Here is a 15,130-nt window from a genome sequence, read left to right as displayed (position 1 = left end):
AGTTTTGTGTTAATATAATGTGTTGGTCTTCTCCGTGTTCTTTTGGGGTTTTGTTTACAAACTTCTTTTTGTATTGAGAAAAATAGCCAAAGCATCTTTGACAAAAGGTTCTGCACCAGGCAAAAGGATCTGAAATGTAAGCTTGGGGACCCTTCTTGAAGTGGGGGGGGGTCTTGAACCATCCTTTCTTTTGTGTTTCCCTTCTCCTATATCCTATTTTGGACTGTATCTTCTGTCCTTAAAAGCTTGATTCCTACCCTACCCCTCTCTCTACTCCACCCCCCCAAAAAGCCCATATACCTACGCATTTAATTTGTGGGTGTCTCCGCGACTCTTAAATGTTTTGTGCAAAAATCCTGAAGAAGCTAAGAATACTCCACCCCTCGTTCCAGTCAGGACCATTCCTTTATGTGATTCATGCCAAACACTTAGATTGCTGTGTTTAGATGGATCAAACCTACTTTAATCCCTAATCCTAGGGTAGAAAGAAGCAATGAGGCGGCTTTCCACGTAGAAGGTGGGCTTGGGAGACCAAAGAAGGGAAGATGAATGTATATCCAAGTCACTCAGGAAACTTTTATGCAGGTGCAAGAAACTTATGTCAAAGTGGCCACAAGATTGTTTAATAGGAGACGGACGAATGTAACTCCATGTTTACTGCTAGAAACCAAAGCTTTGTGTGAAATCTTGAATTTATGGGGAGGGAGGGAGGGTAAAAAAGCATGTACCTGTCTGTTCTTTCCCTGAACCCTTGCCCTCATTCCTGAATTGCAGGAGACTAAGCCCCCTTGGGCTTTGGTGACCCTGTCACTGGGGAGTGTTTATGTGATGGCTGATTTTGCTGTGCCAGGTACTTCCTTTACCATTTGCTATCATTTTGTAACACACATGCTGACCCTTTTTCCTTCCCCTCACTTTTCCCTGAGAAAATACAATGAATAAATAAAGACTTATTGGTACTGAAATCGTCATTTCTTTGTTAGATATTTACGGTGATTTTCTCTTCCTGTAATTCCCACCTTCTTGGATTGGGACTCCGAAGTCACAGAAGAACCCATTAGGTACTCTGTTCAGCCATTTTGTGAGGAATGAATCTTGAAAGTTCAGTCCTCTTAGCACCTCATTACAGTGAATTTTTGTTTCTAGTTAAGGCCTCTTGTCCTTTGCTTGGAAGCTGCCACATTGAAAAGGGGATTAGGGGCTTGGCATGCATAAGAATGGGGTTGCCTGTGCCACTGACTGGGATGAAAGGATGGGGCCATGGCTTGGGGCATGAGACCCTAATAATACTTTGTCCGCTGCTCCTCAAAGCCCTTTACAAATCTTAATTAATTAACCCCCTGCAGCACCCCAGGGAGAAAAGTATGTGAAACTGGGGAAGTTGAGGCCAGAGGAGGTATCTTGACTAACTATAAACACGTTAACATTTTATTTGAGCCCAAGTTTGCTGGCCTTCTAATGAACAATGTATTTTTAAACTTCCAGCTCCCCCTAAGGGAAGGAGGATTTAAAAAGGAAAAAGTTTTTGACTAGAGGTATACCAACTATTACACAAAGTGCAGGGAAACATCAGCAGGACAAGGGTAAGAAGTTTCCTCACCCTCTCCCAGGACTTTGTACCAAAAGTCAAAGCCGACCATGGAAGCTGCTAAAAGTAACAAACTACTACTACTGGGCTTCAGTAAATGGTCTTGCAAAAGGGAAGGAATCAGGCCCAAACTTACTTCCCAGGATGAGAAGCAGGAAGGATGGAAAAGTTTAAGACTCTTGATGGGTGGGTTACTCATCTCTAGCGCTTCCTTTGATCCCGTCACTCTGTTCAAAGTAGCCCTTTCGTTAGAAACAGTGGAAGACACAATGAATTGGGGACTACCTGTGCAACCTCTCTCTTCCTTGCCTTGTTTCCTTGATGAAACTGCAACCCAAAGTGAGAAACTACAAGAAGGTTCTTTGAAAACTAGTTTTTTTTTTTCCTGCTTTTTAATTTTGAGAAAATTGAACTCCCAATTTCTTTTGTGAGTCAGTGCCTCAAATCCCTGAAATGGTTTTCCTTAAAGGTTAAATCCCTCTTGATTTTCCTATCAGGGTTAAGTGATGGCCTTTCTGTTACTTTAGAAGTCATTCTTAGAGCAGAGCTCTTTTTGGCCTTACCCGTTTTCCGTTTCTTTGGGTAGGTCCTGAGAATGTGCAAATCCTAAAATCTGAGTGCCTTAAATCAGCACAAAATGGATTGATATTTAAGTGCGTCTGTGAGACTGACTAGTGCTAGGACCTCCACAAACGATTAAATCCACTATATAATAAGACCGTAAACAGTAAAAGTAGGATCTTTAAGACTTGTACCAAGGCCCTAAAGCCCGGTTCTGCGGCCTTCCGGTGAGCAGGACGCTGCCTTACCCCATGTCTCAGTGGTCCTAAATTGCCACCTGCGGCTGAGAAGCCGTTGCATCTCTGCGGTGGGGATTCCCGATTGTTGCCCAGTACCGAAGCCCACCTGACGCCTCCCAATCTGAGTCTACCGACGTCTCCGCTCCCCTAGGTGGTATCGACCCAGCCTTCCCCAGCGAGGTCCCAGCACATGACTTGAAGCGCGGTCGCCCGCCCCACTCGGTCACGCGAGCCCAGCTCTCCCCGGCGCCCCCTCTCCCCGCCCCCGGGAGTGTGCGAACTGCAGCCGGGAATGCTTGCGCGGCTCCTCCCCTGAGTCCGCAGGCGCAGGCCAGGGCCCCGCCCCCTGGGAGACAGGAGGGGGCGTGCCCCAGCGCCCAGCGATGACGTGTTCTTCCAGCGCCACGTCGTGAGGAAGTGTCGGCCTGTTGGAGCGGTTGGAGGACGCTGCCCGGAGCTGAGGAGGTTCTGGGTTCAAGCGGTGAACGAAAAGAGAGAGAGGTGACCGGGCGGGGAAGCAGCTATGGGAGAGACAAAGGGGACAGTGAAAAAGATAAGTGAAGGAATAAATAATTGGGAGACAGACCACTGGGGTAGAAGGTAACAGGTGGGACAACCGAAGGGGTTAGTGACCCGGAGCGCAGAGAGTGGGAAAAGGCCTGGGGGAAGATGGAAAAAGGAAGAAGTGGGGAAGGATCAGAATGTAGACACTGTGATGTGGCAGGAAGCAGACTTAGATCTTCAGGAAAAGTCAGTACAGATACCGAAGAAAAGGGGCTGGGAGCAAGGTCCACCAAGCCGGGAGAACCTCTGTCCCGGAGGTCCCATTGGCTTATAAACTGGGTGGTGGAGGATTAGAGGCTTACACCAGTGTCTTTGGATTCAAATGCTGGCTGCTGTCCGCAGTGCAAGTGGATCCCTACAAGACAGCCATAGCTATTTGCAAGCCCTGGTGACTTCTTATTCTCTTGTTTATCCAGTGTTTTCTGGCTGGTTTCATCTTGTTCTGGGCTCATCTTCTGTCAGGGCAAGAACTATGTCATGGATCAAGGAAGGAGAGCTGTCACTTTGGGAGCGGTTCTGTGCCAACATCATAAAGGTGAGCAGTGGCCCACGGCACCAGTTGGCCTTCTGGTCAGTTGGGTAATCTTGTATCAAAACCTGTTGTTAAAAATGAGTAATCCAAGCTCGTGAGTGGAATTTTGCAGTAGAACCAAATAGTCTTAGCATTGCAAGGAAACGTCCAGGTCTACATTTCTGGCAGATTATTGTCCTAATTTCACATTTTCAGGAAGCCCAGGACCTCCCAATATCATTGAACAGCATAGACTATTAGGTCTTCCTTATAGAGAACTGAAATTTGTTCTCTGGAACTTTGCCTATTATTCCTAGTAGTGTCCTCTATATTTAGATAAAATAACTAATCTTTCCTTGATGTGGCTATAGAAACATAATGGTTAAAACTTTGGGCTCTAAAGGCAGACGAACATAAATGAGAGTCCTGTTCTAACATTTATTAACCATGTGACTTTATATGTTTGTTTTGAGTATTGAATGAAACATACATAGAAAGAGCTCTTAGCATAGTATCTAGCAGTTCTTAATTACTACTATTATTGGGGCTGTTTTCAGCCATTTGAGGACTATTATAATTATTTTATTTCCTACACCTCCCTTGCTTCCCCAAATCTTCCTTCGGCTTTTTCTCTAGGAATCACAGTAATGTTATATTTCTGCATGTGACAAGTTTGAGATTGAAGCCAGTCATCTTGGCTTTGTTTTTCAACCACAGGCTGTCAAGCAGTGGGTAGCAGTGAATTTATGAGTCAGCAAGCCGTGTACCCCCACACGCACTCACACACAAATGCCAACTGAGCTCAGGCCAGGAGACGGAAAGTAGCTCCTCAGGGAACCACTGCAGTCATGTGTTGCGAAGAACAAACTGCATGACTTGACTGGGATTTTTTTTAAAGGCTACATTTGGGGTACAGAAGCAGAAAATGTTGGCGAGTGCAGGGGAAGCAATCAGTGAGGAGCCCCTCCAGTGAGGGAAATTAGGCTCAGAAGTGAATTTTTGCTGTGGTAAACAACAAAAGGCTACTCTAAGCCAGGTAAGAAGTTTTGTTTGGCCCTAAAAATGTCATTGTTGTTTGCTATGAAATGGCTTCTGACATTTAAATTTTTATAAAAATCCTGATGCTTGGCTTCTCTTGTATAATTAGAAGATCCGACAACATTGGACCCCCGTTTCTGTTTGGCAGGAATTGGATAGAGCTGAGGAATGGATTCCTCTTCTGTGGAGGATGTCCTCTCCATTCGACCACCCCCATCAGTATCTTTCCTGTGCCTTCCAGTTAAAGACTAATGAAACCAAGGTGGTGGTTAAGAACATATGGTTAAAAAATGAACTCTGAAAGCACACAGACCTCAGTGTGAATCCCCACTTTGCCTCTTCTTAGCTGTGTGACTTGTGCAAGTCACTTGATCTCTCTGAGCCTCAGTTTTTTCACCTATAAAATGAAGATAGTACTATTTACTTTATAGGTTTGTATGAAAAAAAAAAAACTAAGTTGAATTATAGTGTAAGCCTATCATACACTCGGCATGTAGTAAGTGCTCAATCAACATATAAATAAAAAGTGCTTAATACCCATTTATTGAGCTAAAAGCATGAAACATCCAATTTCCTTCCTCAGGGCTTTTACCATATACCTCAAGCCTATCAGCCTTGGGTGTAGTGTCCCCTTTTATTCCTGAGGAGTATGTAATATGTTCCTCATTTGTCTCCTAACTTCACAGGCAGGCCCAATGCCCAAACACATTGCGTTTATAATGGATGGGAACCGTCGCTATGCCAAGAAGTGCCAAGTGGAACGGCAGGAGGGCCACTCACAGGGCTTCAACAAGCTGGCTGAGGTGGGTGTGGGTGGCAGAACCCAAGGTGAAGAGCCTGTGGCGAATTTGATTATAGCTAGAAAACCAGGCCCTGAGTTTGCTGTGGTTTGAGAGTGGTTTTTTAGCCGTTTGTTTTATTGCTTACTTGCTAGCTATAGGTCTCCTATCAACATTAACAAAAAATTAAATTATCCAATGAATCATCACAAAATATTAGAAATAAGGACAAAATTGCCTCCTCTTGCCACCTTAAAAATCAACAGTTTATATCTTTCTGTGCCTCATCCCAGTCCTTGTAATATGTTCTAACATGCCTTAACATTTGTAAAATTGTATCTGTAGCTTCAGTAATCTTATTTTTACCTGATGTTTTGGCAGGTATTTTTCTGGGTTGGTGTATAGCTTTTCTAATTAAATGGTTTAATGACTGTAGAATATTTTATCATGAGGCTCTGACATAATTTGTTTAGCTGCTCCGCAATTTTTTTTTTTTTGAGGAAGGTTAGCCCTGAGCTAACATCTGCTGCCGATCCTTCTCTTTTTGCTGAGGAAGACTGGCCCTGAGCTCACATCTGTGCCCATCTTCCTCTACTTTATATGTGGGATGCCTGCCACAGCCTGGTTTGCCAAATGGTGCCATGTCCCCACCAGGGATCCGAACCGGTGAACCCCGGGCCACTGAAGCGGAAAGTGCACACTTAACCTCTGTGCCACTGGGCTGGCCCCGTCCACTGTTATTGGACGTTATAAATAGTACAGGTCTAGAATAAACTCTTCAAAGTGGCATTTCTGGAGCAAGGGTAGGGTGACTACCTATCTTGGTTTGCCTGAAGCTGAGGGATTTCTCAGGACCCAGGCCTTTTAGGACACAGGCCTTTTAGTGCTTAATCTGGAGAAAGTGCCAGGCAATCTGGGACATCACTCTAAGTAAAGATCACGGACATTTTTTGGTTTTAATGCATATTGCAAATTGGCAAACATTAAATTTACCAATAAGAATGGAATATGTCCTTCTTTGTGAAACTAACTTTAAGAAGAATGGAAATATGGTGTGTAGCCCACAGATCTCAGCTTCCTGGCCCAAGAACACGGCCTGATGCCAGGGCAGTGATATTTTTGCCTTGAGTGAGAGGCTGTGGGGCTCTTCCCAACACTCTGTGGAGGTCTTTAGGTTCATTGACACCAGCTTCTTTGTGACTAAGTCAATGGCAGTTTTGCCTAGTGCTTAGGAGCTTAAGCTCTGGAGTCACTCAGAACTCATTGGCGCTCCCGCTCTGCCACTTCCTGGCTCTGTGACCAGCAGCGAGTTACACAACTCCCCTTTGCCATCTGTCAAATGGGGATAGTGATAATCTCTACCTCAGGAGATTATGTGAGGATTAAAGAAGATGGCACAGTGAAAAGTATGTGGCACAGGACCTGGCATAAAGGAAGTGCTCAAAAAATTGAAGCTGTTGTTATTAGAACCTGTATTGACTGAAGTCAATGTTAGGTTTGAACCCAGATGTACCAGTCAAGGTGGCTGCCCTGTAAGGTCTATAGGGCCTGAACCTTTTCAAGTGTCAGGTTCTCACTGGTAATTTTCCTAATGTGGCAGTGAATTGGTTTGTGTGTCTGTTAGGGGATTAGGAAGGCAGCTCTTCAGCTTTGTTTCTTCAGTTCTGTTTGAATGTCTTCTATCCCCTTGAACCTCCAGACTCCCCATCTCAGCACTGTTATTCTCAGCTCCAGTTTCTTCTCCACCGTTAGTGGTACCGGGTAGAGCAGCCCCAAAGGACCCAGTTTAAGTATGAGTTTCACTTCTTTTTTCATTGAGGTATAAGTTCATACAGTGAAATGCAGATTTTGCATTCTGACAGCTGCATTTATCTGTCTAATCCACACTCCTGTCAAGGTATAGAACATTTCCATCTCTCCAGAAAGTTCCCTGGTACCCCCTCCCAGTCAAACTCTGTCCCACCTCCCTCTTCCTCTGTCAGGCAACCACTATTCTGATTTCTGTTACTAAAGATTAGTTTTTGCTGTTGTAGAATTTCATATAATGGATTCATACAGTAGAGTTGTGCATTTTGACACATTTCTTCAACTCTGAACCTCAGTTTTATCGTCTGTAAAGTAGGCATGAAAACAATAATGCCATTCTCAAAGAGTTGTTTGAAGAATCTAATGAAATAATGTGAAAACCCTTTGCAGACTTCAGTGCTGCGCAGCTGTGCGACTGTTGCTTTTATTCTTATAACTCATCAGCCTCTTAGTCTAACGGAATGTGAAGTTATGCTGTGAGTAACAATACTTGGCTTTTTTTATATTGTTCTTTAGCTACTCTGTGAGGGATGGATTGTGATCTTGTTTTACATATAAGGAGATTTAGGCCCAGTGGGGCTAAATGATTTGCCTACAGCCACATAGCAAGTACATGATGGAGTCAGGGCCTAAAACCTAGATCTTTACTCTCAGCGAAGAGTTCTTCCCAATAAACCACAATAGCATCAGGATAATAATACTCTTTAAGTTCACATTTTTCAGTTTCTTCAGTGGCGGCTTTTTTCATTATTTGGTTCCTTATTCTGACAGAAGCACTGGCATTATCCTGGCTTTACCCAGTGTAGGGAGGAGAGAAGTCTGTCTCTTTCCTCCAACAGCGAGTCCGGGCCAAGGCACCTCTTATTTCCCTTCCTTCTCTTCCTTGTATCCTAGCTCCTTGCCTTCTCCCCTCTCAGACTCTGCGCTGGTGTTTGAACCTGGGCGTCCTAGAGGTGACGGTCTACGCGTTCAGCATTGAGAACTTCAAGCGCTCCAAGAGTGAGGTAGACGGGCTCATGGATCTGGCCCGGCAGAAGTTCAGCCGCTTGATGGAGGAACAGTAAGATACCGTCAGAGGGGAGAGGGTGTTCCTCCACCACCCCCAGCCTTACCCTAACCCTCAACTCTCTTCTCTGAGGCTAACTGAAGGAACTCATCCCTTTTCATCTTAGTCAGATGTCTGTTAGCAAAAATGGCAAGCTAGTTTTTCTTTCTTTTTCTTTTTTAAGGGGGGCATTTATTTGAGGATATAGAGGTATTTCACAGAATTCAAGGACAAGTACAGTCAGCCTCAAGCAAAACTGAAACCAGGAGTTGAAATCCATTAGGTAGAACCTCTTTGTACATTTACGTCCTTCTCTCTGCAGACCAGGTTTCTCTGCTTCAAGAGAGCAGCCCAGAGTTAACTAAATCCCTTAATTGGCCGGCCTTAGATCACATTTCTACCTCAGGACCAATAAACTGTGACCAGGGGAGTAGAGAGAGAGAAATGTTGAGAAAGTCATTTTCTGTTGTGCTCTCACCCCTAAAAAGTTACTATAGTCCCCTGCATATTCTCTCGGAAGGCACAGGATGATGCGTAAGAGGCTTTTATGGGGAAGAGTCAATACCATTCTTAGCTGTCACTAAGTTTAAGCTCAACTTAGGGAGCAAAGTCAGAAAGGGTCAAAGAGGAAGTTTGATGGAGATTGTCTCCTTCAAAGTGTGGAACCCTTTCCAGCCAGGACTGCCCAAAAGTCTTCGTTACAACCATTCTCTGCCCAGCTGCTCCCAGCACCAGGACCAGGAAGGTGAGAGAGCAGAGAGCCTAGAGCTCCAGTGGAGCTGGGCCGAGAACAGTTTTGTCATTTCTGTCCCTGTGTGGGTCAAGGGCAGTTGGGAGGGTAACCAGGCTTCTCTCTGTCCATGTTAGGATGGTGAGACTCTGGGCCACAGACATTGCTTCCTGGTGCCCAGCAAAACTTGTATGGCTCAGAGTTCACACCTAAGAGCCTGGGATGGAGGCATGGGGCACATTCCAGGTGTTCAAATTCTTCTGTAATTCACACTAATCTTGCCTTTTTTTTTTTTTTTTGGAGTGGGGAAGATTGTCCCTGAGCTAACATCTGTGCCAATCCTTCTCTGTTTTATATGTGAGATGCCGCCACAGCATGGCTTGACGAGTGGTGTGTATGTCCATGCCCAGGATCTGAACCCACGAACCCCTGCCTAAGTGGAGTTTGTGTACTTAACCACTATGCCACTGGACCAGCCCCCTAATTTTACCTTTTTAAAGTGCTTATACTATGTGCCAGGTCCTGAGCCTAACATGTGTTCTCATTTAATAGTGACATTATCCTGTGAGAAAGATATCATCTCAGTTATAGAGAAGTGGAAAATAAAAACCAGAGAAGCTTAGGTGTGTATGCTGGGTCACACAGCTGTCAGACAGGCAAAGCCAAGACAGACAGGATCTTTAGAACTACAGAGCTGAGCTGTTGTCTACTACTCTGTACTCCGAGAAACAGGAAGTAATCTTACAGTTCCTGAAAGATCAAAATGCATGGCGGTAGAGGTGCTACTGAGATTGCTCTAAGCAGTCAGTAGAGAAAACAGTCTTAGGCTGTAAAGTCCTGGGCAGGGCAAGAGGAAACCTTAGCGGTGGTTTTCCAACAGTGTCCCACAGAACTCCAGAGTTTTGAGAGGTGGGCATGCAAAGAACCTAGAGGGAATGGGGGTATAGGGTGCTGGTTTGCATTTATCTGTTTTATATATTGGGCTTCTATTTAAGATTTGATTTGAAGAAAGAGTTCCTTGGCTGAAAGAAGGTTGGAAAACCACTGGCCTAATCAGTTTCATGAGTTGGGAAACTGAACTCTATTGAAGAGAAGAGAAAGGCTTGCCCATGGTCACACAATAAGCTAGTGGCAGAGCCCAGTGGGAACCCAGGTTCCCCAGCTCCTTGCCAGGGATTTTGCAGCTCCTCTATAGACTTCACTGAGTCACATGCCTGATGTCTAAGAATAAGCACTTTCACCTACGTTATCTCACTCACCATAAGCCAGTGTAGATAGTATGGCGTGCATGGTTATCACCCCCAGGTTACAGGGGGAGGAGAACTGAGGCTCAGAAAGGCGGAATGGTTATGCAAGGTCAGCTAGTAAGTAGTGGCACTAGGATTTGAATCTAGATATTCTTATTCACATTTTGCCTTGATTTGGGTATTATTTGTCTACTATAGCTCCAGCAGGTTCTTGAAAATAGGTGGTTAGATCTTGCTTCACCCTTGAAGACATGTGGTTGAGGGTTATAGTGTGGATAGGCTGTGGATGTGGCATTCAGCTCTGGATCAGAGTTCTCCAAGACCTGCTGGATACCCCCACCCTAGAGTTTACTTCTTGTTATTAAGGCCCCAGTTTCTAAACATTATTTATTCAGTTTCTCCATAGCATTCTCAGGTGAGAGAAGCTGGTTGGGTGACAGTGCATTCATGCTCACCGTGCAGAGTTTGGGGGTTACTGTATGGAGGCAGTGTAATGTCATGATTGAGGGACGGGCTCTGGAACTAGACTCCCTATGTTCAAATTCTGGCTTTCCACTCACCAGCTGTCTGATTTTGAGCAAATAACCTCCCTTTGTCTCAGTTTCCTCATCTGTAAAAGGGGGATGAGAATGGTGTCTGCCTCAAAGGTTGGTGTATGGATGGAGTGTGTTGATGCAGGTAAAGCACTTAGACCAACGTCTGGCACTTAGTAACATATAATTAATGTTAGATCATATTTCACCAGAAGATACCCTGCCTCCTTTCCCCCATCAGGGAGAAACTGCAGAAGCATGGGGTATGCATCCGGGTCCTGGGTGATCTGCATTTGTTGCCCTTGGATCTCCAGGAGCTGATTGCACAAGCTGTGCAGGCCACCAAGAACTACAACAAGTAAGTTTTCAGACTTTCCCTTAGAGACCTGTATCAATCTTGGACTCCCTGTTAGCTTTAGGGAGACATCCTAGGCCTTCCTTGGTCTGCATTTGGTACAAGAGGCAGTGAAGGGGTGGTTTGGGATGCTTAGAGACTTCTTCCGTGTGCAGGGCAGGCCAGAGAATGTTTTGCAATACCATGTTTTATGTATGTATGCGCACACATACAGTTTCTCGTCCTCTTCCCTCTTGATGTGTCTACTTCCCCCTAAAAGAAAATGTGTGTATATATATATATATATATATATATATATATAGTTTTTACTTGACAGGGTATGGGGGGGGGGGGGGAATGAAGCAGGCCTTATCCCTGGCTCTGAAGAGAGATGCTTCAAGAAGTTCTTTTTCTGTCCCACTCCTTTAACCCATGGCTGGGATGACCTTGGGAGGTCATGCAGATGCAGAAGGAACAGTTCCTTATGTATGGCTTTGGAATAGAACGTGTTTGGCAGTGGATTTGTTTTGCATCAAATTTCCTTCCTCTCCTCCTTTGCTTTTGCTAATATCACAGTGGATTCACATCCTCTGAAAGCTGGTTAGCAATAGAAGGGGAGAAGGTTAGGAGGGTAATAAGGGTCATTTAGTATTTGTCTTATTACAAAACTAGTAACATCTTTATTCCAAGAAAACTTGGAAAACACAAAGACTTGGTGATCTCACTTTTCAGGTTTCTGTGGTTAACACTGGTGTGAGTTGGGTCTTCCAGGGAAGGAGAGGTGCTCTGTAATCAGTGACTCCAGTCCTTAGTCCCTATCCTCCTTTGCTACATTATTTTCTTCTGCTCTTCCCAGGTGTTTCCTGAATGTCTGCTTTGCATACACATCCCGTCACGAGATCAGCAATGCTGTGAGAGAGATGGCCTGGGGAGTAGAACAAGGCCTGCTGGACCCCAGGTATCCCTAGTTGTTTAGTGAGGTAACTGATAGGGAAGACAGGTACACACAAAACCATAAATCCCCTCCTAAGCCGTGTACTTGGGCTCGACTTGAAGTCAAATCACACTTAGAGCTTAGGATTGGCTTATTATAGCCTGCTTCAGAATTCCTCTGAAGAAATTCTTTACACACCAAGAAGCCCCAGAAAAACAGCATAGCAGGTAGCAAGGCTGTGGCATTCAGTAAAAAATTATGTCCTCCTGGCTCGTTCACAGTGTTTTTCCAAGAATGATTTTTCAGGACTACAGCTTGTTGGGGGGTATAGTCCTTTAGGTCTCTCATGTTACAATTTCATCCAAGATTCAGGTATTTCTCAGAAAGAAAATTGTTCTTTAGAAGCCAGATATCCACTCAGTCCCTCTCATGTTATTATTAGTGTAACCTTTGGTAATAATATTAGTAAACTAATAATAGTAATAGTAAAATAATAGTAGCAAAAATAACCAAGGAAGTGTGTTATGTTCTGTATTTTATTAAATCATTAATCTCATGTGTGAGAAATTCAAGTCTTTTCTCCATTTTATAGATGAGAAAACTGAGCTCAGCATTAAAGTTACTTTCCCAAGGTCATTCTGCTTGTAAGTGCCGGAGCTGGGACTCGCTGTGTGATTCCAGAGTTCCTGTTCTTTACTTCTAGTATAGGAGATCTTGGGACCCAGGAATTTTTCTGATTCTCTGCTTGGGTATAATTTGATTTATCCAGGAAACTAAACTAAAAATCAAGAAGTTACTCGGTGAGAATGGAAATAGATAAGAAAAGGAGAACGTTTTTAGGGCTATTTTATGAATTCCTGTCTTCCCCAAAGCTTGGTGATCTTTCTGTGCCACATAGTTCATTCATTCAATCAATCATTCATTCATTCAACAAATATTTTTTAAGTGCCAACTGACGGCCCGGCACATTGCTATACATAGGGGATACAGTGGTAAGAATAAAAATACATATTTCCTGCTCTTGTGGACCTCTGGTAAGGGAAACAGACATTAATCAGGATTATACAAATTAGCATAAAATTATAATGGTGTTAAATGCTATAAAGGCATTGGTGTGTGGTACAACAAGAATTTCTAATAAGAGGAATAGACCTGGTAGGGAAGGCTCCCCCAAAGAAATGATAAGTGACGTAAGAAGGAATAATAAGCAGTAACTGAGGAAGGAGGCAGTGGTGCAAGGAGCTTGTTGGTTGCAGAAAGACTGTTGGAAAAATTCAAGTAGAGAGTACCTGGAAGGGAGCTTGGATTATGGTGGTGGAATAGATTGAATAGACTGCATTGAGAGCTACAAAATAGATAAAGTCGAGAGGACTTGATGGACTGACTCTGGGTAAAGGATGTGTTATGGGTGACTCCAGGGTTTTTGACTTATGAAACAGTAGATAGTGGTGCATTTCACTATGCTAGGGAACCTTGAGAGGGAATCTGGATTGAGGAAGGTCAGGAGTTTGGTTTGGGATATACTGTAGATGCTGACATAGGTGTCAGGAAGACAGTTGAGAGAGAGGTGGGGGCTGGAGACTTCAGGGTGGAGGTCTTCTGTATGTAGGTGGTAGCTAAAGCAAAGAGAGGGCATGAGGAAGCTAAGAGTCATCGAGAGTGAGAAGAGAGGGTTGGAGTTTTGAGAAACGTAAGTTTTACTGGCTGGGTAGAGGAGAATGAGCCTTAAGGAAAAAAGAGAGTGAACAACCAGAAAGCTAGGAGGAAAACTAGGCTGTCAGTGTTACAGGAGCCAAGAAAAGAGGGAATTCGTTGGTGTAGGCCAGGAGGGACGTGGGCACTGGGAGAACAAGTATAGAATGCTGTAGAGAGGTCAGTTAAGATGCGGATTGAAAATTTAACTGTTGGGGAAAAAATTAAGATGCTGGTTAAGTTGGTGGGGTCAGAGCGGGGCAGGAAGTTGAGATACATAAATAGATGAGGGATATGTAAGAAGATGCAAGTTATTGGTATCTTCTAATTTTTGGCTTGGGGTGATTTCATAGTTCATTATATTATTGTGCTTTACAATTAATGTTTCATATAATCTTTGTATGAATGAAATAATATACTAAAAATAGTAAGGGACAAATGTTCATGCTAGAAAGAAAGAAAGCTATTTAGCAAGCAAATTTAATATGTGTTCACGCCTAGAACTCTGATCTTGATTCCTGGTTCAGTGTGCTTTATACTCATACCACACTGCAGTAACCACTGACCTTTATCTTCTGCTTCTTGCCCAGCAAGTTTTCCTGTATCCATTTTCTCTGCCTTGCATGACTTAGTAGCGTGCCTTTGTGGAGTTAGTCATGCGGACATGGTGTGGGCTGGGCAGGGTCACCAGGACGAGGAGACTGATGTCTCAGCCCACAAGCTCAGGAAGCTTAGTGTTCAGCTCAGACAGGGCTAATCAGGGCCTGAGGTGGTGCTCTTTACATTATTCAAATTTAGACAATCTGCATTTATTACAGGGAATCAGTGAGTTACTTACAATTAGTCTCTACTGGTCCAGTAGCTGGAATTTTTCTGTTCTCATCACCACTATCCAACTCCTGATTTTCCTTTCTTCTAGGATGTATTTTTTTCTAACATTTGTATTTGTAGATTGTTTTTTGAGTCTGGAGTTACAGAAAAGGGATTAGGTTGCACGTAAAGGATAGTTAATAGACGCTCTTTCACTGAGTCACCTTGAGCAGGTCCTTTGACCCGCTGTAGACCTTTGTCGTCGTCTTAAAACAATAGTGTTAATATTAATAATTGCTAATGTTTACTGAGCATTTATTCTTTGCCAGGCATCTGCTAAGTACTCTATGTACATTATTTCATTTAATCCTTAGACAGACCTAATGATGCATACTGTTTTTTCTCCATTTTAAAGATGAGAATACTGAGACACAGAGAAGTTAAGTAACTTGTCCAAGTTCACATAGTCAGCAAAGCTTGGGGCCAGGATTTCAACCTGGCTCTAGAGCCTATGCTTTCATTCACTATGGTATATGCTGACTGCCGTATAGGAAGGTTGAGATGAACAATAATGAGGTATAAAAATAAAAGTTAATAACTAATATTTATTGGATCTTATGAAACAGGCACAAGGCTAAGAGTTTATCATGTATGTTCTCGTATTTTCATATAAGGTAGTGAATATTATTTGCCCCATTTTATGAGACCAATGAACTGTG

The 15,130-nt window shown here is 43.6% G+C and overlaps 1 protein-coding gene across 5 annotated transcripts in view; it reads left to right on the top strand.

Moving 5' to 3' along the window:
• Positions 1–2,772: 2,772 nt before the first annotated feature.
• DHDDS (dehydrodolichyl diphosphate synthase subunit) overlaps positions 2,773–15,130 on the top strand; it is a 29,886-nt gene continuing 17,528 nt past the window's right edge. For 2 of the 5 annotated variants that reach the window (XR_006888573.1, XM_046660656.1), the window contains exons 1-6: positions 2,773–2,889; positions 3,369–3,487; positions 5,188–5,304; positions 8,004–8,146; positions 10,883–10,999; positions 11,832–11,933. Coding sequence is in view for 4 of the 5 variants with exons in the window: in XM_046660656.1 (XP_046516612.1) it covers positions 3,425–3,487; positions 5,188–5,304; positions 8,004–8,146; positions 10,883–10,999; positions 11,832–11,933 (542 nt within the window). In the remaining variant the exon portion in view is untranslated. The remainder of the gene's footprint in view (positions 2,890–3,368; positions 3,488–5,187; positions 5,305–8,003; positions 8,147–10,882; positions 11,000–11,831; positions 11,934–15,130) is intronic. The other 3 variants (XM_046660658.1, XM_046660657.1, XM_046660659.1) reach the window with 3 other exon arrangements.

Source organism: Equus quagga, chromosome 5 (genome assembly GCF_021613505.1).
Source record: "Equus quagga isolate Etosha38 chromosome 5, UCLA_HA_Equagga_1.0, whole genome shotgun sequence".
Lineage (NCBI taxonomy): Eukaryota > Metazoa > Chordata > Mammalia > Perissodactyla > Equidae > Equus > Equus quagga.
The sequence above is the reverse complement of the archived record's forward strand: the minus strand, read 5'-3'. Positions and strand labels throughout refer to the sequence as shown.